A 27,189-nucleotide genomic window follows, 5' to 3' on the forward strand; every position below is an offset into this window, starting at 1 on the left:
CCTCTGCCCGGCCACCACCCCGTCTAGGAAGTGAGGAGCACCTCTGCCTGGCCGCCCCGTCTGGGAACTGAGGAGTGCCTCTTCCCGGCCGCCCTGTGTGGGAAGTGAGGAACGCCTCTGCCCGGCAACCTCATCTGGGATATAATGAGCGCTTCTGTCCGGCCGCCCATCGTCTGGGATGTGAGGAGCACCTCTGCCCAGCCGCCCCGTCTGGGAAGTGAGGAGCACCTCTGCCCGGCCGCCCATTATCTAGGATGCGAGGAGCGCCTCTGCCCCGCCGCCCATCGTCTGAGAAGTGAGGAGCATCTCTGCCCGGCTGCCCCGTCTAGGAAGTGAGGAGCGTCTCTGCCTGGCCGCCCCGTCTGGGAAGTGAGGAGCGCCTCTGCCCGACCGCCCCGTCTGGGAAGTGAGGAGCGCCTCTGCCTGGCCACTGTGCAACCTTCCAAGTGTGAAGTGATGGCCTTCCTTGTAGAATGAATGAAGACACTGGCACTGATTATGTAACACCTTGGCAGCTATCTCAAGTCATTGATGGTGGAGTTATTGGAATTATAGAAGAAAGCAAACACACAGATTTGATTAAAGGCGATTTTGTGACTTCTTTCTATTGGCCCTGGCAAACCAAGGTTATTCTGGATGGAAATAGCCTTGAAAAGGTGATCTATATATGAACGTATCTGATCTTTTTTCCCCGTATAATTCTTACTTTGTGCATTTGATATTCAGTTGTGTTTGTAATCACGGAAAAATAAAAGCATATATAAAAAAAGAAAAAATAAAAAAAGAAAATATAAGGTTACACAAATTATATTTATACCAAGAAATTACATGCCACTCTTGAAAATTATGTGTTAAAGTAATTTTTAATGATATGAAAATGCTTATCTAAATAGAAAAACAAACTATAAAATTTAATATGATCTAAACTTTGTAATAATGTGATAGAAAAAAATACTAAAAGAAAATATACCAAAATCTAGTAGTAGTTATTGCTGAGCATTGGAATTACAGTTCATTTAAGTTTTCTTCTTTCTTATGCTTTTCTGTATTGTCCAAATTGGCTCAGGGTAGAGGCATTGCTTTCATAATTAGTAAAAAGTAGGTCGTCGGCAAGTCCTGTCCTCTTGCTCTCCTCTGCAGACAGCATGAGCTTCACCATTTGCTCCACCTCCACCAACTACCAGTCCCTGGGCTCTGTCCAGGCACCCAGCTATGGCCCCCTGCCAGTCAGCAGCACAGCCAGCATCTATGCAGGCGTCGGGGGCTCTGGTTCCCAAATCTCCGTGTCCCGCTCCACCAGCTTCCAGGGCGGCATGCGGTCCGGGGTCCTGGCCGCGGGGATGGCTGGGAGTCTGGCAGGAATTGGAGGCATCCAGAACGACAAGGAGCCCATGCAAAGCCTGAACCACCTCCTGGCCTTCTACCTGGACAGAGTGAGGAGACTGGAGACCGAGAACCGGAAGCTGGAGAGCAAAATCCAGGAGCACCTGGGGAAGAAGTGACCCGGGCCAGAGACTAGAGCCATTACTTCAAGGCCATCAAGGACCCGAGGGCTCAGATCTTTGAAAACGCTGTGGACAATGACTGCATTGTTCTGCAGATCGACAATGCCCATCTTGCTGCTGATGACTTTAGAGTCAAGTATGAGACAGAGCTGGCCATGTGCCAGTCTGTACAGTGACATCCAGGGGCTCCGCAAGGCCATTGATGACACCAGTGTCACTTGGCTGCAGCTGGAGACAGAAATCGAGGCTCTCAAGGAGGAGCTGCTCTTCATGAAGAAGAACCATGAAGGGGAAGTAAAAGGCCTACAAGCCCAAATTGTCGGCTCTGGGTTGACCTTGGAGGTAGATACCCCCAAATCTCAGGACGTTGCCAAGATCATGGCAGACATCTGGGCCCAATATGACGAGCTGGCTTGGAAGAACTGAGAGGAGCTGGACAAGTACTGGTCTCAGTAGATTAAGGAGAGCACCACAGTGGTCACCATGCAGTCCACTGAGGCTGAAGTTGCTGAGATGATGCTCACGGAGCTGATACATACAGTCCAGTCCTTGGAGATCAACCTGGACTCCATGAGAAATCTGAAGGCCAGCTTGGAGAACAGCCTGAGGGAGGTGGAGGCCCACTACGCCCTGCAGATGGATCAGCTCAATGGGATCCTGCTGCACCTGGAGTCAGAGCTAGCACAGACCTGGGCAGAGGGACAGTGCCAGGCCCAGGAGTGTGAGGCCCTGCTGAACATCAAAGTCAAGCTGGAGGCTGAGATCACCACCTACCGTAGCCTGCTGGAAGATGGCAAGGACTTCAATCTTGGTGATACCCTGGACAGCAGCAACTCCATGCAAACCATCCAAAAGACCACCACCCGCTGGATAGTGGATGGCAAAGTGGTGTCTGAGACCAACGACACCAAAGTTCTAAGACATTAAGCCAGCAGAAGCAGGATACTCTTTGGGGAGCAGGAGGCTAATAAAAATATCAGAGGTTAAAAAAAAAAGCAATAAAAGTTATTTTAGCTCTCTTGCTTCTGCTCCAGCCATGTAAGATGTGCCTGCTTCCTCTTTTCCTTCCGCCATGATTGAAAGTTTCCTGAGGCTTCCCGAGAAGCCAAGCAGGTGCCAGCATTGCTGTACAGCCTGTAAAACCGATGGTTCTAGGCAAGATGTTATAGACAAATGAGAATGATGCCATCCCTCAAAATGTTATAAGGACATTTGGGTAGGGACTATCTAGACGAGTAGAATGGACGGATACTGGCTAGATGGAGGAAGGACATTCTGGAATTTGTGGCTAAGAGTTGAAGGCACTGAAAAAAGAGACTTGGTACTTGAACCCTCGTCCTGCCTGGCATCTTATCCTGCAACCTTCAAGAAGTTGACTACACCATGAGAGTCAAGCCAAATTTGGGAAGTGAGAAAGAGACAAGACTTTTCTGTCAAGAAGAGGGACAGTGGCTGTGCATGCTTCACTTTTCAGGACCACGTGGAAGAGTGCGAAAAACTCTTCCACCCCTTTCTTCTTATATAGCACAGAGTAGTTTGATGGTGAAGAAAGAGAGGGGTCAGGCTGAGCACAGTGGCTCACTCCTGTAATCCCAGCACTTTGGAAGGCCGAGGCGGGCAGATCACTTGAGCTCAGGAGTTGGAGACCTGCCTGGGCAACATGGTGAAACCCTGTATCTACTAAAAATACAATAATTACCCAGACATGGTGGTGCATGCCTATGGTCCCAGTTACTCGGGAGGCTGAGGCACAAGAATCGCTTGAACCAGGGAGGTGGAGGTTGCAGTGAGCCGAGATTGCGCCCCTGTACTCCAGCCTGGGTGACACAGCAAGATTCTGTCTTGGAAAAAAAAAAGAGAGAGAGAGAGAGAGGGATCCCTTTCTACTATTGCGCTTTTATCACTCTAATGGGTGCTATTGTTATTCATCTCCCAAGAGTATATGGGAAATCTACTTCTCACTCAGTCCATCCTCTTGTATCTGCAGGGAGACTCTCCAATGTTGCTCACTGTTTTGAATTAGCACATTTCTTTGCAGTCCCCCGTATCCACCAGGATACATTCCAAGGCCCCAGTGGATGCCGGAAACTGTGCACAGTACCATACCCTATATATGCACCAATTACTTTTTTCTTCTTCACAATTTCACAGATAGAACATTTGTTCTTACCGTAGATCTTCACAACTTCAGTCGAGAGTTTTTTCTCTTTTTTTATTAAGTGGAGAGTTAGTTACTTACTTAGAAATGTTTCTTTTCTTATTAAGGTTTTTTTTTTTTTTTTTTGAGACAGAGTCTCATTCTGTCTCCCAGGCTGGAGTACAGTGTCGTGATCTCTGTCTCCTGGGTTCAAGCGATTCTCCTGCCTTAGCCTCCCGAGTAGCTGGGACTACAGGTGCCCGCCACCATGCTTGGCTAATTTTTGTATTTTTAGTAGAGATGGCGTTTTACCATATTGGCCAGGCTGGTCTTGAACTCCTGACCTTGTGATCAGCCCGCCTCGGCCTCCCAAAGTGTTGGGATTACAGGTGTGAGCCACTGTGCCCAGCCTTTATTAAGTCTTTAAGTGGGAAGCTTTTCTTTTCACTTTTATTTTATTGAAACATTATAACAAATCATTGAAGAAGATAGTGTTATCTCATTCCATTCTGGTAAAACCAATTAACTTATCCAAGCATGTGCATGCTGTACACAGAAGAGCCATGGTTAAAAAGTCCCTGTTTTTACTTATATTTTTTAGATTCAGCAGATACATGTGCAGGTTTCTTATATGAGTATATTATGTAATGCTGAGGCTTGCACTTTTAATGATCCAGTCACCCAACTAGTGAGCATGGTACCAAATACATAGTTTTTCAAGTCTGCCCCCCTCCTTCCCTCCTCCTTTTTGGAGTCCCCAGTGACTGTTGTTCCCTTCTTTGTGTTCAGGTGTACCCAATGTTTAGCTCCCACTTATAAGCGAGAACATGTGGTAATTGGTTTTCTGTTTCTGTGTTAATTTGCTTAGGATAAGGGCCTCCACCTGCATCCACGTTGCTGCAAAAACCTTATGCCTTTTCACAGCTGTATAGTATTCCATGTCGTATATGTACTACATTTTCTTAATCCAATCCACTACTGTTGGGCACCTGGGTTGATTCTATATTTTTGCTGTTGTGAAGTGCTCCATTGGACATACAAGTGCATGTGTCTTTTTGGTAGAATTATTAATTTTCCTTTGGATATATACCCAGGAATGGGATTGCTGGGCTGAAGGGTAATTCTATTTGTAGTTCTTTGAAAAATCTCCAAACTGCTTTCCACAGTGGCTGAACAGATTTACACTCCCACCAACAGTGCGTAAACCTTCCTCTTTGCTCCACAGTCTCACCAGCATCTGTTAATTTCTGACTTTTTAGTAATAGCCATTCTGACTGGTGTGAGATGGTATCTCATTGTGAAATTCCCTATATTTTTATATGATTCTCAGGGGGTATCATGGGTCTGTATACTGACCCATGCCCTGGGCATGACTTCCACATTGCAGAATTGAGAATTTGACCCAGAAATGCATTTCAGGCTGAGCAGACAATTATCAGAGGAGCTGGCTAGACCACAGCTGTGGTCAGATGTGTCACAGGGACCATGGCCTTTCTGTAGGCTCATGGTCAGAGGTGGAGAGGAGCTGTGAACCTTCTTGTGAAAAAAGTCAAGGTGAAAGCTGCCCCGTGGTGATGGGCGCTGGGCCTCACCCACCACATACTGTGCATCTCCTGGCCTGCTGGGCTCAGTCCCCACCCCGCTGCTTGGCACTCGCCTGGCAGAATCTGAGTGATGCCCTCTACACTCCCTGCCCTGCTCTGCCACTGGCTGTGTCTGAGCCAGAGGATCAGTGCTCAGCAGCAGACTCTTCCAAAACCCATCATTTGGGCTGAACCCAGTTCATGATTCCAAATGAAAAGCCAGTGACCATCTGTCACCCGGGAAATTCTGGGGCTGTTGAATACCAGCTGTACTTTGAAGGAAGCCTTTCTGCCATGGAGAGACCAAAACCCCCTGAATGGATTAATAAAGTTGAATTCCATATCCTACTCATGACCTCTCGCATGGCAGGGCTATACAGCTGCTTCTATCTGGCTGGGGAGCTCTGGTCGGAGCCCAGTGACTCTGTGGATCTGTTGGTAACAGGACGGAAGATCCAGCTGCGTACAGCGCAGATATGGGAATGTCCAGGCGGAGTTCCCCATGGGTCCTGTGACCACAGCCCACAGAGGGACATACCGATGTTTTGGCTCCTATAACAACCATGTGTGATCTTTCCCCAGTGAACCGGCGAAGTTCCTGGTCACAGGCGACATTGAGAACACCAGCTTTGCACCTGCAGACCCCACCTCTTCTGGCTCTTGGGACGCCTACCTTTTAACCAGAGACGGGACTCCAGAAAGACTGTGCCCTCTGAGACCACACTGCCCAGAATCTCCTTCAGATGGGCCTACCTTCCTGGTCCTGGTGACTCTGGTATGATTCCTAGTTGAAGACTGGCTCAGCAGGAAGAGGACTAGAGGGTAAGCCAACAGAGCTTCCACTTGGGAATGTGGGAGAAGGTTGAGAACACAAAGACCCCTTGAAGAATGACCAACAAACACAGTGGCCATGGGTGGAACTGAAAACTGATCTTGAGCCTGGGTGTTGGGAGCTCTATGTTGGACCCAGGGAGAAGGGAGTCATTGTAGGAAAAAGGGACAGTGGCATTCCATTTGTCAAAGCATCCTGGAGGAGATAGGAGGTGGGAGAAACAAGCTAAATTTCTTTGGGAGGCAGAAAAAAGAAAAAAGTTGTTTTAAAAACTCAGCTTAAGTATCCCTTCTTTGGAGAAGAAAGGTCCTTGTCTCCTACAATGTGGAATACACACACACACACACACACACACACACACATACACACACATAAATAAATACAAATTATTTGTGTGTATATATATATATATATATGCATGTATTTATATATACATAAAAGCATGGTCCTTACCAAACACAATCATCTACTGACCCATCTGTATCTTTCACTAGGATTATGAGGGCGGAGATTTGGTCTTTTACCTCTATAACTGTGGCATCTATGCATTGTGTGGCATGTAACAGATTTCTAACAAGTATTTGCCTTTTGGAGGAAAAGGGAGCTGTTGCTGTTTTTAAACTTTGGACCAGGACAGGTGGTCTTTATTATTCAGAACCTAAGAATTAAAAAACCCATAATTTATCAAAAACAAACTTTTTTGAAGAAACACTAGAGTAAAACATTTGTGTGTGTGTGTGTGTGTGTGTGTGTGTGTGTGTGTGTGTGTGTGTGAAATATGCAGAGTTAGTATCGTTATAAACAAAGTCCAGGACTCAACGAAAGGAATAAAGTAAGAATAGAGTCGAAACATGATGCATGTTGTAATTATTCCCTAAACTACAGTAACATGATGTTAATATTTTCCTCAAAATAAACTCAGAATTTAACATAGTGTTCTTCCAGACGAGTGTGAAGGAAGGCAGGTGTTTTCCCAATGCTATTCTCCTTGGGAGCTGTCAGCTTCAGTGCAGCTAGACTGTAAACAAACGTTAATTCCAATTGGCTCAATATACATTCAACAGTAAAATACCAGAAGTGAGTGGTCTCTGTTGTTCTCCAAAATGTATGATCTTGAACAGACTTTTATCATGAAAATGTTCATAGTTTGCACACATCACTCCCAGATGGAAGTTGTTGTCCAGTTTAACAGTTACATAATATCTTTTATGTGAGAATTTTGAATAGCACAACAGAGACAAGAAAACAGACTAACTTCTCCTTGGTATTACCACATCTTGGCAAAAAGTGAGAGTCCTGTTTAAAATGTAAAGGAAATCCTATTTGGTGAACCCTGTAATAGGTGGGGGATGAGGGGGAAATCTAGGTTGCTAGATTTGTCACTAGGGTTTCCTCTGGTAATAACCAGAGGGTTCCAGTTAGTCACCTCCCAGTATGAAAACAAATTTTCTTTCAGGCTTGCTTTGTGGAGTGGTAGGTGGAGCATTTTTTTAGGTCCTGATGACCTGGAGGGTGACTCATAATCACCCTGAAACGTATGAGGACCCTAAGGAAACCTCCCCTGGGGGAGACAGATGGCTGGGGTTAGAGCCAGTGCGTTGGGGCTCGACTGGCACCTTCTGGTTGGGCGGCACCTGGTGAGGGTTCGGCACGGAGCCGCACTCAACACTGCCCCGGGTCCCCGACCCCTGTCCTGAGCCCAGGCGCTTGGCCCTGTCCCACCTGGCTCTGAGGAGCGCCCCCCAGCACCCTGAATGCCTCCGTAGGACCCTGCGCTCTACCCGCAGGCCCCTCACCCCCTAGCCCTGGGCCGCGCCTCACATCCCTCCCCGAGCCGCAACACCCCACCCCGTGGGACTCCGTGGAGCAGCCGCTCGTTACGGGCCTGAAGCACAGCGCGCCTATTGGCCAGAGCGGCCGAGGGCGGGAAAAGTGGCCAACGGCTGCCCCGGCCCTTGGGCTGCTGAGGAGATGGCGTCGGGCTCCAGGGCCTCGGTGCCCACGGACTCATTCCGCACCATCAGCCCGGACAAGCGAGGCGAGAAGGCTGCCTCCGCTGTCCCTGGGGACACGGCGGCCGCGACCACCCTAAAGGGCACCGCGACCCCAGTGCGGTCGGTGGTGGCCTCCGCTCGCCAGGTGAAAGGGAAAGCGGGCCTGCCCGCGGCTCAGGCCGAGGACCCGGGAGAGGCGGCGGCGGCGGCGGAGGAGGAGCCCCTGCTGCCAGAGCCTGAGGATGAAGTGGAGGCGCAGCCCCTGCCCCCAGTCTGCGTGTCCCGTATGAGGGGGATGTGGCGGGACGAGAAGGTGTCACTGTATTGCGACGAAGTGCTGCAGGACTGTAAGGTGAGCAGATCCGGGACAGGAAGACGACGGTCGGAAGCTCGCCGGAACCTGGGGACAGGCACCTGGGGCTTCCCTCTTAGGCAGATGGGGGTCCACAGGGCACAACGAAAACTTGCGTTTCAAAAAAGTAAATGGAGTCAACATGTATAGAGCGTTCACCTTGTTAGAGGTGCCCGCGTCCTGCCCTAGAGGAGTTAAGGTTCGAGTTTCCGACAAAATTCGTCAGTTAACGGGACAGCCCTGAGAGAGAATTTCCTGAGAGCTCCTAAAAAATAAAGATATATTGGCCTTATCATTGCACAGGCATGAATCTTGGTACCTTTATTTAACAGTTTATGTCCAAACATGAGTAAGATCACTTAGCCTTGACACACTAGAATGCTAGAAATTACTTTAAGGGTACTTCCCACTTAGCAGTCCACGATGCGGCATGAGATATATATATATATATAATGTGTGTGCGTGTGTGTATATATGTGTGTGTGTGTGTATATATATATATATATATATATTTTTTTTTTTTTTTTTGAGACGGAGTTTCATTCTTGTTGCCCATGCTGGAATGCAGTGGGGCAATCTCGGCTCACCACAACCTCCTCCTCCCAGGTGCAAGCAATTCTCCTGCCTCAGCCTCTCGAGTAGCTGGGATTACAGGCATGAGCCACCACACCTGGCTAATTTTGTTTTGTTTTTTTTTTTTAGTACAGACAGGGTTTCTCCAGTTGGTCAGTCTGGACTCGAACTCCCGACCTCAGGTGATCCACCCGCCTCGGCCTCCCAAAGTGTTGGAATTACAGGCATGAGCCACTGTGCCTGGTGGCATGCTGTTTTTTTAATAGAAAATACTTATCTGATAGAATAGAGCAAATATTTCATGTTTCTAACCTATTTTTTTAAGTTGTAGCAGAAGAATTTGTGTACCTGAATATTCACTGCAGTGATATTTATAAAAAGTTGAAAATTAAGACATAAACAATAATTAGCTGTCTTGTCTATGAATTATTCGAGTGAATAGATCTCTTTTAAGTTTAATTTTTTGTTGGTGATGTTATCCATTAGATGTGGTTTCAGTTAAAATCTGTAATTTTCCAGGTCATTCATTGTTTAAGGCTATATTGGTTCCATTTCAAAATAGAAATCAATCAGTAAAAAAAAAAAAAAAAAAAACCACTTGGTTAAAAATCTATAATTTCATATATTTATACGTAGATCAATTTTTTCTCTTGTTAGGCAGAAGATGCTGATGAAGTTATGGGTAAATACCTATCAGAAAAATTAAAGTTGAAAGACAAATGGCTTGGAGTCTGGAAGACTAATCCCAACGTATTCTTTGTGAAATATGAAGAAGCTTCTATCCCTTTTGTTGGTATACTAGTTGAGGTAAATAAATTTTATTTGATCTTTGTTTTTTTGAATCGGTTCTTTTAAAGACTAAAATATGACTTTATTATTTGGAGATTGATACACAAGAGTTGACACATTTTACTTCTGTTTTAAGTTTCTGAGAAAATTAATAGTGTAAAAAGAAGGTTAGGGGAATATTAGTGCCTGTAAACCATTATCATTAAATGCAGTCTAGTAGTATCAGACAATATTTATTAGCCTAGTTTTTGCTCAACTAATGTAAAAATAACAAAAGTGCATTTCTTATAAAATTAGTAATTGAGTCTTTAACAAACTTGGGCCTTCTTTTTCTGTCTTTTCCCTTTAATCTTCATTTATCTGAATTATGAAGTTTAGTTCAGATGAGGAAAGAAAAAGAAATGGATCAGAAAACTACTGGCAAAATTTGAATTTTTTTTTCCTTTGAAAAGTACCTTTTCGGGAGGCTGAGGCAGGAGAATGGTGAGAACCCAGGAGGCGGAGCTTGCAGTGAGCTGAGATCGTGCCACTGCACTCCAGCCTGGGCAACAGAGCAAGACTCCGTCTCAAAAAACAAAAAAGTACCCTTTTAGTATAATATCTTCCAAGCCTTTATCTGACAAAATTTTTCTTTTTTTTTCTTTTGAAACAGAGTTTTGTCCTGTCGCCCAGGCTGGAGTGCAGTGGTGTGATCTCGGCTCACTGTAACCTCTGCCTCCCCAGTTCAAGCGATTCTCCTGCCCCAGCCTCCCGAGTAGCTGGGATTACAGGCACATGCCACCATGCCCAGCTAATTTTTTGTATCTTTGGTAGAGACGGGGTTTCACCATGTTGGCCAGGCTGGTCTTGAACTCCTAACCTTGTGATCTTTAGTAGAGAAGGCGTTTCACCCTGTTGGCCAGGCTGGTCTCGAACTCCTGGCCTCGTGATCTGCCTGACTCAGCCTCCCAAAGTGCTGGGATTACAGGCATGAGTCACTGCGCCCGGCCCTAATAAGATTTTTCTTTGTTAGGCCTGTAGGCTAAACATTGTGGCATGTTTGATTCTGTTAAAGGTTAATTATCCTTATACAGAAATTAATATTTATAATCACAAATGATACCCTTGCCCCAGATAGATAATTTAAATCTGTATTTTTGGGTACAAGAAAAACTTATGTATGTAACTCATTATATTATATACTACTTGAAAACAATTTAAAAATATGTGTTCTGTGGAAAAGTCAGTGTCAGTTTTACAGATAAAGAATGGCGGCTGGGGCCGGGCGCGGTGGCTCACGCTTGTAATCCCAGCACTTTGGGAGGCTGAGGCGGGCGGATCACGAGGTCAGGAGATGGAGACCACAGTGAAACCACGCCTCTACTAAAAATACAAAAAATTAGCCGGGCGTGGTGGCGGGCGCCTGTAGTCCCAGCTACTCCGAGAGGGTGAGGCAGGAGAATGGCGTGAACCCGGGAGGCGGAGCTTGCAGTGAGCCGAGACTGCGCCACTGCACTCCAGCCTGGGCAACGGAGCTAGACTCCGTCTCAAAAAAAAAAAAAAGAATGGCGGCTGGGCATGGTGGCTCACGCCTGTAGTCTCACCACTTTGGGAGGCCAAGGTAGGTGAATCACTTGAGCTCAGGAGTTAGAGACCAGCCTGAGCACCATGGTGAAACCCCGTCTCTACCAAAAAAACAGGCACACACCTGTGGTCCCAGCTACTCAGGAGGCTGAGGTGGGAGGATTGCTTGAGCCTGGGAGGCAGAGGTTGCAGTGAGTCCGGGCGACATAGTGAGACCCCATCTCAAAAAAAAAAAAGAATACCATATTTTCAGTCATAGAGATTACAAAGGAATGTAAAAGATTATTGGGATTAGTTAATTTTTCAATAAGTCTATTAGTTAATTTTTCAGTAATACTGTTTCTTTTCCTTTTTCTTTTATTTTTAAGATAAGATCTCACTCTGTTGCTCAGGCTGGAGTGCCGTGGTGCAATCTCAGCTCACTGCAACCTCCTCTCGGTTCCAAGCAATCCTCCCACCTCAGCCTCCTGAGTAGCTGTAACCGCAGGCGTGCACCACCACACCTGGCTAATTTTTGTATTTTTAGTAAAAACGGGATTTCACTATGTTGGCCAGGCTGGTCTCGAACTCCTGACCTCAAGTGATCCACCCACCTCAGTCTCCCAAAGTGCTGGGATTACAGGCGGAGCCACCATGCTCAGCCAGTAGTACTCTGTTTTTTAGAGGTTTGCTAATCTTCAGACTTTGAGTAGCTTTGCCGAGATCTTTCACAACTTCTCTGGATTTTTTTTCATCTGGATAAAAATGGTTTTCATCTGGCTTTATGGCTTTTTTTTTTTTTAGCAGTGTAAGTTTGTGGGTTTTTTTTCAATCAGGTTTTATGTGGAAGCTTAAGATTAAAGCAGAACATTTCTGATTGAAATGGACGATGGTGTCTTAGCATCTCTCTCAATACCTCATGATAGCCCCTATACTCCATAAAACTTTGCAAGATCTCTAAAGTTCCATGGAAACTCAGTAGATTAGGTAAACTAAAAGTTCTATCAATTTCTAAGGTTTTACCTGCAATACATTGATTATTTAATCTGTCCCTGCCTTGCTTTAGAATCTGTGAGGGTCTAGTAATGTCCTCTAAATGTTAGAAAGACAGGATGAAACGTAAGAACAGAGGAAAAAGCAGAGCAGTATATTGGCAGATTCTAATTCTTTTGTGGCAGAAAAACAAGTCAGAATGGCTCTTGGGACCTCTTAAGATAGTGCTGCACAATTCATATTGTTGTTTTATCTGACTCTGCTTCTTTAGTCTTACTTCAATTGAAGTATTAATAATGCTATATAATACTCTTTGTTCTGATGTCACAATAATTTATTCCTATGGGCCCCTGATCGCTTTTTCTTTAGATGCTGTATTAGTTTTCTATTGCTGCCACAGCAAATTACCACACTCAGTGGCTCAAACAATACAAATTTATTATCTTACAACTCTGTAGGTGAGAAGTCTGACATGGGCCTAACTGAGCTAACATCAAGGTGTATGCAAGGCTGCATACCTTTATGGAGGCTGTGTGGGAGAATCTGTTTCCTGGCCTTTTTTAACCTCTAGAAGCAGCCTGCATTCTGTGGCTTGTGGCCCTCTTCCTCCATCTTCAATGTCCTTCTCACATTGCATCTTTCTGGTTCACTGCAGGCTAAAAAGGCGGTCCCCTTTTAATAGACTCATGATTAGAATGAGCCCAACTGGGTGATCCAAGATGACCTCCACATCTCAATGTCTTTAGTTGTAATCACATCTGTGAAGTCCATTTTGCCATGTAAGGTAACATATTCACAGGTTAAGATTAGGGAATGGACGTCTTTGGGGGCCATTATTCTGCCTATCATGAATTCATACAATAACCAACCAACAAACAAAAAACTTAGAAACATAGTGTTGACTCCTGAACAGTGCAGGGCCCTGCACAGTCAAAAATCCGTGTATAACTTTTGACTTCCCAAATACTTAACTAATAGCCTACTGTTGACTGGAAGCCTTGCTGATATCATATACAGTTGATTAACATATTTTGTATGTCATAAATATGATAAACCCTATATTCTTACAATAAAGTAAGCTAGAGAAAAGAAAATGTTATTAAGAAAATTGTAAAGGCAGGGCACAGAGGTCTGTGCTTGTAGTCCCAGCATTTTGGGAGCCCAAGGCGGGAAGATCGCTTAAAGTCAGAACTTTGAGACTAACCTGGGCAACATAGCAAGACCTCATCTCTACTGAAAATTTTAAAATGAGCTGGGTGGTGGTGCACACCTATATAGTCCTCTCTACGTGAGAGGCTGAGGCGAGAGGATCACTTGAGCCCAGAAATTTGAGAGCAAGACCCTATCTCATAAAAGAAAAATCACAAGGAAGAGAAAAATATATTTACTATTCATTATATAGAAATAGATCAACATAAAGATCTTCATTTCTGTTGTCTTCATGCTGAATAGGCTGAGGAGAAGGAGGAAGAGGAAGAAGAGGAGTTGGTCCTGCTGTCACTAGGGTAGCAGAGGCAGAAGAAAATAGGCATATAAGTGGACCCATCCAGTTGGAACATGTGTTGTTCAAGGGTCAACTGTACTTGATGGGAACGAAATCTAGCATATCCTTAATTTTGGTTATAAAATGGTCCAGAAATTAAGAAAACTTTTTTATAACTTCTGTACAAAGCAGTTTGGCAAAATATATCAAGAACTTTAAACTAGCACTTTATTTCTGGAAAGGTCTTCTGTGAAAATTGGAAATGTGGAAAAGCATTGCTTCTTGGCCTTTTGCCTAAGATCCAAGTGTAGAAATGCAGAAAAAGATTTAGGTGTTAAGGTGATCATGGTGATTTTTTTTTTTTTTTTTTTTTGAGACAGAGTCTCACTCTGTCACCCAGGCTGGAGTACGGTGGCGCGATCTCGGCTCACTGCAATCTCCAACTCCCAGGTTCAAGTGATTCTGCTGCCTCAGCCTCCTGAGTAGCTGGGATTATAGGCGCAAGCAACCATGCCTGGCTAATTTTTGTATTTTTAGTAGAGACGAGGTTTCACCATGTTGGCCAGACTGGTCTCGAACTCTTGACCTCAGGTGATCCACCTGCCTCAGCTTCCCAAAGTGCTGAGATTACAGGCATGAGCCACCGTGCCCAGCCACCTGGGCTTTTCTTTGCATCATATATTCTAGATGGGGTAGTAGAAGAGCTAACAACCTGGTAACATCAACATGTGTAAAACAGCAACAACAAAAAGCAGAATGAAGGCAGGACAATTATTGTACTTGAAGATAGAAAAATAGAAATTATCAAATCCTAACACCATAAAGAAAATAGACTTAAAAGGACAGAACCTCAGGAATATGTTGGACTATAACAAAACACCTAGCATTCATGCCTTCAGAGTTCCAGAAGGAGAGAAGAAAGAGGGAGGGCTAAAAAATATTCAAAGAATGACAGAAAATTTACCAAATTTGGCAAAAGATATAAACCTACAAATTTAAGAAGCCAACTTGAGGAGCATGGTTAAGGGTAGGAGTACTCCCATTGGGAAGAAAGGAATTACATGAAAATTTACTGGTACTGAATATTGGGATCCTCTATATTCTACCCTCCAACTCTGCTTCTAGAACACAGTCAGCTAAGGCATATCACTCCAGGAATGAGATTTGAAATATTTTTGTATGATCATATGTTAAAAAAAAAAAAGACCTAATGATACTGACTTACTACAGAAACAGCCTGGGTGGATCAACCAGTGAAGAGGAGATGAGGAGGAGAAGAAAGGAAGAGAGAAGAGAGACGGGGTAAGAGGTTGGTGGCAAGAACAGAAGAAAGCAAATTGTCAAATTGTAAAAGTTTCTCAGAACCAAAGGACATAAATTTCTAGACTGAAAGGGCCCACTTAGTGTCCAACACATAATGAAATCTGGGAATACTGGGACCAAAGAGAAGGTCCAATAAGATTCCAGAGAGAAAAAAGATAGGTTTGTATAAAGAATCAAGAGGTAGAATGGCATCAGACATCAGACCTTTCCTTTTTTTTTTTTTTTTTTGAGACGGAGTCTTGCTCTGTTGCCCAGGCTGGAGCGCAGTGGTGCAGTTTGGCTCACTGCAACCTCCACTTCCCAGGCTCAAGCAATTCTCATGCCTCAACCTCCCGAGTAGCTGAGACTGCAGGCGTGCGCCACCATACCCAGCTAATTTTTGTATTTTTAGTAGAGATGGGGTTTCACTATGTTTACCAGGCTGGTCTGGAACTCCCGGCCTCAAGACATCCTCCCGCCTCGGCCTCCCAAAGTGCTGGGATTACAGATGTGAGCCACCACACCCAGTCCAGACTTTTCAAAAGTAATTCTTAGTTTTAAAAAGCTATGAAAATATTTTCAAAAATTTTAGGGAAAGTGATATCCCACTGTATAATTTTATACCTAGTCACACTATAAGTTAAGAGTAGAAAAAATACATTTTCAAATATGTGAGGTCTCAAAAGTTATGTCCAATGCACCTTTTCTTAGGAAGTTAATGGATGTCATCTACAGTCAAGGGAGTAAATCAAGAAATATGAAGACATCAGATTGAAAATGTAGAGAAGCCACAACATAAGAGAAAAACAAAGGGAATTCCTGGGATGATGGCAAAGTGATAACAGCTATGTACATAGCAGGCCTAGAGAGCCACTTCAGAATAGAACTGGTCAGAGAACTCTGGAAGAGTGCTTTAAATAAAATGAAACCAGTATTTTATTTCAAACACAATCTATTGGCTTTGAACATATTGAAAGGAGAGTTTTACAACTTAAGGAATTTGGGGCTAAATTAATGAAAGCCACATAGAAAATGAGCAAATGGCTGGGCGCAGTGGTGCGCGCCTGTAATACCAGCACTTTGGGAGGCCAAGGTGGGTGGATTGCCTGAGGTCAGGAGTTCGAGACCAGCCTGGCTAACATGGTGAAACCCCATCTGTACTAAAAATACAAAAATTAGCCGGATGTGGTGGCACACGCCTGTAGTCCCAGATACGTGGGAGGCTGAGGCAGGAGAATCACTTGAACCCGGGAGGCAGAGGAGTTGCAGTGAGCCCGAGATCACACCACTGCACTCTAGCCTGGGCGACAAAGCAAGGCTCCATCTCAAAAAAAAAAAAAAAAAGAAAAAAGAAAATAAGCAAATGAAAAGCAATACAATTATTGACTGCTGGGAAAACAACATTTTTTGCAGGAAAGGAAAATCAGTTCACACCATATGGCTCACCTGTGAATCACATTTTTCAAACATATTAAGATAAATGCTGAATACTTAAGATATAACCATATTGGTGAATGAAAGGCCAGGAAAGAGTGGCTGTATATTACGGAAATGAGGCAAAATGAAAGAGACAACTAAATTCTTATCTTTCAGAGTTGGAAGTCAATATCCAATGCCAAAAACTGGAAACAAAACTTTAAGTAGCAATATAAACATATTATTTAAAGATAAAGATATAAATGTCAAAAAATAATCAGCTAAAAAAGTTAAAAATGGTTGCCTCTGAGGAGCAAGAATTAGAGGGTGACAGAAGACTGTCAAGGAATTCTGTTTTTCTTTCTTTTTTTTTTTTTTTTTTTTTGAGACTGAGTATCATCTACGGCCATACCACTCTGAACATGCCCAATCTCGTCTGATCTCGGAAGCTAAGCAGGGTCGGGCCTGGTTAGTACTTGGATGGGAGATGGAGTCTCTCTCTGTCACCCAGGCTGGAGTGCAGTAGCGCGATCTCGGCTCACTGCAACCTCCGCCTCCTGGGTTCCAGCGATTCTCCTGCCTTAGCCTTCCACATAGCTGGGACTACAGGTACACGCCACCATGCCCCGCTAATTTTGTATTTTTAGTAGAGACAGGGTTTCACCATGTTGGCCAGGCTGGTCTCAAACTCCTGACCTCAGGTGATCTGCCTGTCTCGGCCTCCCGGCCTCTTTTATTTATTTATTTATTTTTTTTTTGAGAAGGAGTCTTGCTCTGTTACCCAGGCTGGAGTGCAGTGGTGCGATCTTGGCTCACTGCAACCTCCACCTCCCAGGTTCAAGCTATTCTCCTGCCTCAGCCTCCTGAGTAGCTGGCATTACAGGCACGCACCACCACGCCTGGCTAATTTTTGTATTTTTTAGTAGAGACAGGGTTTCACCACGTTGGCCAGGCTGGTCTTGAACTCCTGACATCAGGTGATCCACCCGCCTCGGCTTCCCCAAGTGCTGGGATTACAGGCGTGAACCACCATACCCAGCCTGAATTCTATTTTTCGTAGCAAACCTGGTACAGCTATTTGATTCTAAACTGTATGCATGTATAATATTGAAAAAAATTAAAACTAGGCCAGGCCAGGTGCAGTGGCTCACGCCTGTAATCCCAGCACTTTGGGAGGCTGAGGCATGTGGATCACCTGAGGTCGAGAGTTTGAGACCAGCCTTGTCAATATGGTGAAACCCTATCTCTACTGAAATTACAATAATTAGCCAGGCTGTGGTGGCGCATGCCTGTAATCCCAGCTACTTGGGAGGCTGAGGCTGGAGAATCGTTTGAACCTGGGAGGCGGAGGTTGCAGTGAGCTGAGATTGCACCACTGCACTCCAGCTGGGGCAACAGAGTGAGACCCTGTCTCAAAAAACAAAAACAAAAACAAACAACAAAAAAACTAGGCCAGGCATGGTGGCTCATTCCTGTAATCCCAGCACTTTGAGAAGCTGAGGCAGCAGGATCACTGGAGGCCAGGAGTTCAAGACCAGCCTAGGCAACATAGTGAGACCCTGTCTGTACCAAAAAAAAAAAAAAAAAAAAAATCGAGCATGGTGGCACAGGTAGTCCTAGCTCATTGGGAGGCTGAGCAGGGAGGATTGCTTGAGCCCAGAAGTTCGAAGCTGCAGTGAGCTAAGATCGTGCCACTGCACTTTAGCCTGGGCAACAGAGTGAAACCCTGTTTCTTAAAAAAAGAGAGAGAACTAAAATATTAAAATATAAAGATCGGTATCATATTTCATAATGACTCTTTGGAAATATATTTTTGTCCTGTCACAAATATGGATTGCAGATCACTTATTATCTTCAAACACCCAGTTTTAAGTTGTTATTCTATTTTCTAAGTTTTCTTCTGTCCCATAACTGCTTTGAAGAACACAATTTATATTAAATTAGTTATAAACTTTGTATTTCAAAGTTTGGTTAGTGATTTGAAGATCTTTCCTGTATTTAAAAGATTATTGTTTTATGTGCTGATGATATAACACACTGATATTTAAAATATTTTTTGTGACGTAACTCTACTGAAAAATAAAGAATTTCATTGGCTGTACTTGAAAATTTTCAGAACAGATTTTGGAAGTGTTTGTGTTAATACTAATTTTGTGCCAACATTTTAAAATTTGTATTAATATGTAATTTGTTAAATTTTTTAAAAACTATCAACTTTGGTTCTGAAGCACTGATTTTCAGACAAGTGCAGGGAAGTATCACTATACTATGGTGAAATAAGATGAATAAACAATATAGCATGTTGTTCATGAAACTAAATCAACTTAAGAATTTTACTCTTGGTGGGTCTCAGTAGCTTGGGCGGCGGGAGGAGTGGCAGCGGCCAGGCAGCCCAGTTTCGCGGAGGCTCTCGGCGCGGCGCCGCGGCCCGCAGGCACCCGGCACGCGCCCTCCACGCCTCCAGGACGCCCAAGAGGAAGGTGGGCTCCGCCGAAGGGGCCGCCAAAGAAAAGCCCAACAGGAGATTGGGCGGTTATCAGCTAAGCCTCCTGCAAAAGTGGAAGCAAAGCCGAAAAAGGCAGCAAAGAAGGATAAATCTTCAGACAAAAAAGTGCAAACAAAAGGGAAAAGGGGAGCAAAGGGAAAACAGGCCGAAGTGGCTAACCAAGAAACTAAAGATTTACCTGCAGAAAATGGGGAAACGAAAACTGAGGAGAGTCCAGCCTCTGATGAAGCAGGAGAGAAAGAAGCCAAATCTGATTAATACCATATACCATGTCTTATCAGTGGTCCCTGTCTCCCTTCTTGTACAATCCAGAGGAACATTTTTATCAACTATTTTGTAAATGCAAGTTTTTTAGTAGCTCTAGAAATATTTTTAAGAAGAAGGGAATCCCACCTCATCCCCATTTTTTAAGTGTAAATGCTTTTTTTTAAGAGGTGAAATCATTTGCTGGTTGTTTATTTTTTGGTACAACCAGAAAATAGTGTGGGATATTGAATTATGGGAGGCTTTGACTGTCTCGGGTGTCAGCTTAACATTCCATAGGTGGGGGGTTGGTTTTTACATCCTATAATACAAAGCATATTAAATGGCAGTATGGAATCAGTCCTGCATTTAATGTCTTGAACATTTAAAATTACTTCCATTCCCATGTTTTTTAGAAGAATTGTTTCGTAAAGAAAACCACATGATCATGGCTCTCCCTGTCAGAATTGTGTGCACTCTGTAACATCTTTGGTTGTGGTAGTCCTGTTTTCCTAATAACTTTGTTACTGTGCTGTGAGATTACAAATTTGAATTTGAAAGATTACAAATTTGAATATGTAGTGTAGGTGCTATTCAGTTGTGAACTGGTGGGCCGTATGTAACAGCTGACCAACATGTGAAGATACTGGTACTTGATAGCCTCTTAAGGAAAATTTGCTTCCAAATTTTAAGCTGGAAAGTCACTGGAATAACTTTAAAAAAGAATTGCAATAAATGGCTTTTTAGATTTTCGTTACGTATGTTAAGAATTGTGTACAAATTGAAATGTCTGTATTGATCCTCAACCAATAAAATCTCAATTTTGAAAAAAAAAAATTTTACTCTTTATGTCCTTTCTCCTTTTTTTTTTTTTCTTTTGAACAGCCATTCTTCTACCAATGGTGTAATACAGATAGCAGGGCTTTTTTTTTTTTAACATGCTTTTGTTTGTTTGTTTGTTATTATCATTGTCATTTTTATTATTTTGCTACTTTATTCAGTGCTTACTGTATGCTAGATGCCCACTGGAAGCTTATAATTATGATTTATTATATTTAACATGCTTTTATGGCAAAATTTGTTCAAAAATTTTTCGATAATATTAGCTGGGCACAGTGGCATGTTCCTGTAGTCCCAGGTCCTCAGGAGGCTGAGGTAAGAGGATGGCTTGAGCCCAGGAATTCGAGGATTAGTGTGCAATGATTATACCTGTGAATAGCCGCTGCACACTAGCCTGAGCAACCACAGTAAGACCCTGCCATATATATACACACACACACACACACAGACACACACACACACACACACACAAACTGTTTTATGAAATCTCAAAGTCAGGCAACTCAATCTTAGAAACAAATAATGTAGGAGATACAGAATTCCTTTCATGAAACTGAAAAAAAATGTGTTTAAGAAGTAGGGTTTGAAAAACTATTGATAGTATATTTAATATTGATCTATAATTATTCTGTATGTTGATTGTTGAAGAAGTCATAAATTTAAAAGAAGAAACTTTATAATGAGCTCATATATGAGAAAGAAATCCTGTGGTTTACTGATATTTGTAACTATATCTCTTATCTCTTATGATATTTATCTTAGGTAACTTGTGAACCATACGAAGACTCATCATCTTGTTTCAAAGTTACTGTTTCTGTTGCTGAGCCCTTTTCTTCCAACATTGCAAATATTCCAAGAGATTTGGTTGATGAGATTTTGGAGGAACTGGAACACAGTGTACCTCTTTTGGAAGTGTATCCTGTTGAGGGACAAGATACTGATATACATGATATTGCTTTGGCCTTGGAAGTTGTCAGGTATTAGGGCCTTTACTTTTGAAAGTTAAATTTATTATATCCAAAAGTTAATGTGAAGGTTTTGCTCATATAATCACTTTACAAGCATTTAATGATTTAATTTTCACTCACTACTGCTGGATTAAATTTGTCCATTTTAAATTAACATATTGTATTTGTAACTTTTAGTAAAAACATTTCCTTGCAGAAACATTATATATGGGTAATGAAAAGTTTGCAATTTTTTGATCTTGCATTTTATAAAAATAAAATTTAAAAGAATTCTTGAAATAAGTAACATTAACTTCTATTCATATTTAAGCATCTTAAATTTATTAGCATTCATTTCTCAAATTTAAAGGCATTACAAATACTAGATATCATCATTCACATTATGATTGCTTCTTATAAGTTGATACAATTTGAGGGAAGCTATCCACAAATGAAATACAGAATATTTTTTGGCATGTTTTTGTTTTTCTAATGTTTTCCTCCCATACAAATTTGGTAGTATCTTACATATTATTTATTTTTTGAGCAAATAATAGCCAAAATCTATAAAATTTAGAAACGGAATTTTACAGTCCCACTCATTATCTCATTTACCGTAACCTAAAATAGAATGCAAATCACCTAATTTTTAAAGTTTTACCTTTTATTTTAGTTCACTCAAAGGTCATTTTAAAATATTTTGCTTAAGAATTAAGATTGAGGTAGAGAATTCTGACATCAGAATATCTGTTTAGCTCTAAATCAGTAGTGGCTGTTTTTGATTACTGTCATCTTAATTTGGTTTATCGTAGGTTTTTTTATGACTTTCTTTGGAGAGACTGGGATGATGAAGAAAGTTGTAAGGATTATTCTGCACTTATTGAAGAAAGAATTAATTTGTAAGTATAGTTTATAAACTTATACCACACACTAGAAAAAATAAACATTGTAATTATGTTGATAATTTTCAGGTGGTGTGATATACAGGATGGAACAATACCTGGTCCTATCGCACAACGTTTTAAAAAAACTTTGGAGAAATATAAAAACAAACGTGTCGAGCTCATTGAGTATCAGAGCAATATTAAAGAAGATCCATCTGCAGCAGAGGCTGTTGAATGCTGGAAAAAATACTATGAGACAGTCATGCTCTGTGGATTATTGAAAATGTGGGAAGATTTACGCCTCCGGTAATAATTTACTCTATTTCAAATAGAAGCAAAAGTTTACATGGTTATTATTTTATCATAGCACTTAATTTGTGGTATATGTTCTGATTAAAGTGAAGTATAAAATTAGATGTCTAATTTATGAGGTAAGCACAAGGTACAACTATCAGTATTGGAAAATTATATTAGCTGAATTCACTGAAATCATTGTTTTTTTGACCAAAAGAACTCATTAATCCATTTCTTTCCTTATCTTTCATTTTAACTCTTTTGATTTTGGCCAAAGCGTAAGAAAGGAAGAGGTGGACCTCCTCTATATATAATACATGAAGTAAATAAGATAACTGGATTATAGCTAAAAGAGTAGCAAGACACAGACAGAGTCTGTCTACAGAACAGTTTTTGAAAGAAGCACAAAGACAGGTTAGATATGGTGGCTCACACCTGTAATCCCAACACTTTGGGAGGACAAGGTAGGAGGATCACTTGAGGCCAAGAGTTTGAGACCAGCCTTGGGCAGCATATTGAGGCCCCATCTCTACAATAAACAAACAGATTTTTAAAATTTAGCTAGGAATGTGGTGGGGTGTGCCTGTAGTCTCAGCTACTTGGGAGGCTGAGGCAGGAGGATCACTTGAGCGGTAGAGTTTGAGGCTGCAGTAAGCATTGATCATGCTACCGCATTCCAGCCTGGGTAACAGAGCGAGACCCTGTCTCTTTGTTGTTGTTGTTGTTGTTTGTTTGTTTTTTTGACCCTGTCTCTTAAAAGAAAAAGATAATAAGAAGAAGCACAAGCCAGGCGTGGTGGCTCATGCCTGTAATCCCAGCACTTCGGGAGGCCGAGGTGGGCGGATCACCTGAGGTCAGGAGTTTGAGACCAGCCTCAACATGGAGAAACCCCACCTCTACTGAAAACACAAAATTAGCTGGGCGTGGTGGTGCATGCCTGTAATCCCAGCTACTCGGGAGGCTGAGGCAGGAGAATTGCTTGAACCTGGGAGGCAGAGGTTGCAGTGAGCCGACATCACGCCATTGCACTCCAGCCTGGGCAACAAGAGCAAAACTCCGTCTCAAAAAAAAAAAAGAAAGAATAAGAAGCACAAAGACAAGATGGAGGACAAAAACAAGGAAACTAGAGGAATTTGAAGCTTCTGACACCTACAGCTATAGTACCCATTAAACACAACCTGGCCAGATTAATATAAAACCTCACACTAAAGACCTTTTAACCTGTTCTGTTACCTGATTTGTCATGTTGGGCTTTGAACAAGAAATTATAAGGCATGCTAAAATGCAAGAAAAAAAAAAACAGTTCAGAGAAACAAAGCAAATATCACAAAGAGACTCAGGTGTGATTTTGGAATTCATCAGTCAGAGAATTTAAAATTCATCAATAGCTGGGATACATGATCTATTGTGGGAAGAAAGAATTAATGAGTTTAAAGATTTGTCAATAGAAACTTCCCAAACTGCAATGCAAAGAAAAAAGAATGAAAGAAACTGAAGAGAACATATAAGAACTGTGTGACAGTTTCAAAAGGTGTTAACATATGTGTAATTGTAATACCAGAAGAAGAAGGAAGAGCAAATGGATTAGAAGAAATACTTGAATTAATAATGATGAGAATTTTCCAAAATTAAATACAGACACAAAACCACAGATCCATAAAGCTCAGAGAACACCAAATAGGATAAATATCAAAGAATCAACACCTATGCAGATCATATTTAAACTGCATAAAACGACAAATAAAGAAAAAATATCTTTAAGGAAGCCAAAGTTAAAAACCCACATTACCTACTATAGTGAACAAGAATTTCTCAGAAGGAACTATGAAAATAAGATGAGAGTGGAGAGAAATATTCAAAATGTTGAAAGAACCACCAAACTAGAATTCTGTATCTAGTGAAATTATTTTTCAAATGTGGGCAAGAAATACTTGCTCAGACAAAACAAAACAAACAAACAAAACTGAGAGTTTATCATTAGTAGGCCTGTTCTGCAAGAAAGGTTAAAGGAAGTTCTTCAGGGAGAAGAAAAATGACAAAAACTCATGTCTACATATAGTAAGGAACAATGTGGGAGAAGGAATAAAGGTAAAATAAATTATTTTATTATTATTATTAGTATTTTATTTATTTTTCTGAGACAGGGTCTTGCTCAGTCACCCAGGCTGGAGTGCAGTGACGTGATCATGGCTCACTGCAGCCTCAACTTCCCAGGCTCAAGTGATCCTCTCACTTCAGTTTTCTGAGTAGCTGGGACCACAGGTGTGTGCCACCATGCCTGGCTAATGTTTTTATTTTTATTTTTGTGGAGACAGGGTCTCACTATATTGCCCTGGCTGATCTCAAACTCCTGGGCTCAAGTGATCCTCCCACCTTGACCTCCAAAGTGCTGAGATTACGGGTGTGACCCACTGTGTCCAGCCTCTATTTTTCTTATTGTTGATTGATCTAAAAGATAGCTATTTAACATAATAGTAGTAATGATTCATTAGGTAATTAAAGCTTATAGATTACTGAAATAAATGAAACAATATCATAAAAGATGGGAGGATAGAATTGGAATGCTCTGTTATATGGTATCTGCATGACATGTGAAGTAGTATAGTGTTATTTGAAAGTGGACTTAAATTAGTTAAAAATATATGTTGCAATCTCTAGAGCAAATATTAATTTTTTTCTAAAAAGAAGCATAATTGATTTAAGAGAGTAGATACAATGGAACAAAATAAAATGCTAAATTAAAACTAGAAGAGGCAGGGCTGGGTGTGGTGGCTCATACCTGTAATCCCAGCATTTTGGGAGGCCAAGGTGGGCGGATCACCTGAGGTCAGGAGTCCAGACCAGCCTGATGAAACCCTATCTCTACTAAAAATACAAAAATTAGCCAGGTGTGGTGGTGCATGCCTGTAATCCCAGCTACTCAGGAGGCTGAGACACTAGAATCACTTGAATCTATGAGGTGGAGGTTGCAGTAAGCTGAGATCATGCCACTGCACTCCAGCCTGGGTGACAGAATAAGATTCTGTCTCAAAAAAACAAAACAAAACAAAACAAAACAGCAACCAAAACGCTAGAAGAGGCAGAAAAGGAAAGGGAAAAAGGAAACAAAGGACAAGTGCAACCTCTGTATTAATAGAAACCAGCTACAATATAGTAAATGTTAATTATGTCAAAATAACTGTAAATGTAAATGGTCTTAATAAAAAAGCAGAGATTATGAAAATGGATTTAAGAAAACAATATCCAACGATATGTGATCTGTAAGAAACCCACTTTATAAAGGTTCAGATATGTTCAAAGTAAAGGGATGGGGAAAGATATTTAATGCTCATGCTAATTAATAAAAATCTGGTGTGGCTATATTAATTTCAGATGAAGCAGCCTTTAAGAACTAGGACAATTATCAGGGACAAAAAGGGATATTTCATGATGATAAAGGGTTTGGTTCTCCAGGAAGATGTAACAATTCCTTACCATTCCTATTCACCTTCATACTAGAAGTTTTAAATAATGCAATAAGACAAGAAAAAGAAACAAAATGTCCACAGACTGGAAAAGAAGAAATAAAACTATCTTTATTTTCAGATGACATAATTGTCTATGTAGAAAATCCCAAAGAATCAAAAAGGAACAAAACTCCTGAAACCAATAAATGAGTATAGCAAGTTTACAGGAAGCAAGGTTAATATTCAAAAATCAACTGCTTTTTTATATACCAGCAGTGAACAATTTATTTTAAATTTTAAAAATGATTGACAATAGAACCAAAAATGTGAAATACTTAGGTATATACCTAACAAAATATAGGACCTATAATGCAGAAAGCTACAATACACTGATGAAAATAAATGGAGAGATATCTTATGTTCTTGGATTGGAAGACCCAATATTTTCAAAATGTCAGTTCTTCCCGACTTGATCTGTAGATCCAGTGCAATCGCAGTGAAATTCATAGCAAAATATTTTGTAGAGATTGGCAAACTGTTTCTAAAAGTCATGGGAAAGGCAGGAAAGCTAGAATAGCCAAAAAGTAGAAGGACTCATACTACTTGATCTTAAGACTTACTATGAAGCTGTAGTAACCAAGACAGTATGGTATAGGTGAAAGAATAGATTAATGGAAGAGACAGATAGATCAGTGGAAGGAAATAGAGTCCTTATGTAGTCCAGATTAGAGAATCCATAAGATCCACACGTAGAGTAGACTGACTTGACAAAGGGCGAAAGAAATGTAATAGAAAAAGGATATCCTCTTCAACAAATGGTGCTGGAATAATTGAATATCTATATCCAAAAACGTGAACCTAGATACAGACCTTTCACAAAAATTCACTCAAAGTGGTCCATAAACCTAAATGTAAAACTCAAAACCATAAGACTCATAGGAAATTATAGATATTCTTGTGTTTGGCAGTGGGTTTTTAGGTACCACAACAATACTGTATGTTCTGTGACAGAAAAAAGTCATAAGTTGGACTTTGTTAAAATTGAAAACTGCTCTGAAAAATACACTATTTAGAGAATGAAGAAACTAGCCACAGATTAGGAGCAAATATTTGCATAATGCATATCTGATAGACTTGTATCTAAAATATACAAAGAGGTCATAAAACTCAAACATAACAACGCAATTAAAAATAGGCAAAGATCTGAATAGACATCTTACCGAAGAAGATATACAGACAGCAAAAAAGCATATAAAGAGATGCTCAACTTCATTTGTCATTAGTATGTTGCAGATTAAAACAGCAATGAGATGCCATTACATACCTATTAGAAATGGCTAAAATCCAAAAAGATGATAATATTAATTGCTACTGAGAATGTTGAGCAAAGGAACTCTCATTCTTTTTTGGTTAGAATGCAAAATGGTACTGCCTCTTTAGAGCACTGTTTGGCAGTTTCTTACAAAGTGAAACATAGTTTAACCATAGGACTCAGCAGTTGCAATCCTACTTGGTATTCACCCAATTA

General features: G+C 41.5%; 1 protein-coding gene and 3 pseudogenes across 1 annotated transcript in view; all 4 read left to right on the top strand.

The window, feature by feature from the left end:
* The first annotated feature begins 473 nt into the window (after window positions 1-473).
* LOC105738757 lies at window positions 474-2,432 on the top strand (annotated as a pseudogene).
* Window positions 2,433-5,316: 2,884 nt separating this feature from the next.
* On the top strand, window positions 5,317-6,117 carry LOC105738758 (annotated as a pseudogene).
* A 1,911-nt stretch (window positions 6,118-8,028) lies between these two features.
* SHCBP1L (SHC binding and spindle associated 1 like) overlaps window positions 8,029-27,189 on the top strand; it is a 53,303-nt gene continuing 34,142 nt past the window's right edge. The window contains exons 1-5 of the mRNA XM_030818423.1: window positions 8,029-8,403; window positions 9,634-9,783; window positions 20,853-21,067; window positions 21,850-21,936; window positions 22,009-22,227. Of these exons, the coding sequence (XP_030674283.1) occupies window positions 8,029-8,403; window positions 9,634-9,783; window positions 20,853-21,067; window positions 21,850-21,936; window positions 22,009-22,227 (1,046 nt within the window). The remainder of the gene's footprint in view (window positions 8,404-9,633; window positions 9,784-20,852; window positions 21,068-21,849; window positions 21,937-22,008; window positions 22,228-27,189) is intronic.
* On the top strand, window positions 15,048-19,265 carry LOC105738753 (annotated as a pseudogene).

The sequence above is a fragment of the Nomascus leucogenys genome, chromosome 9, assembly GCF_006542625.1.
Source record: "Nomascus leucogenys isolate Asia chromosome 9, Asia_NLE_v1, whole genome shotgun sequence".
Taxonomy (NCBI): Eukaryota; Metazoa; Chordata; class Mammalia; order Primates; family Hylobatidae; genus Nomascus; species Nomascus leucogenys.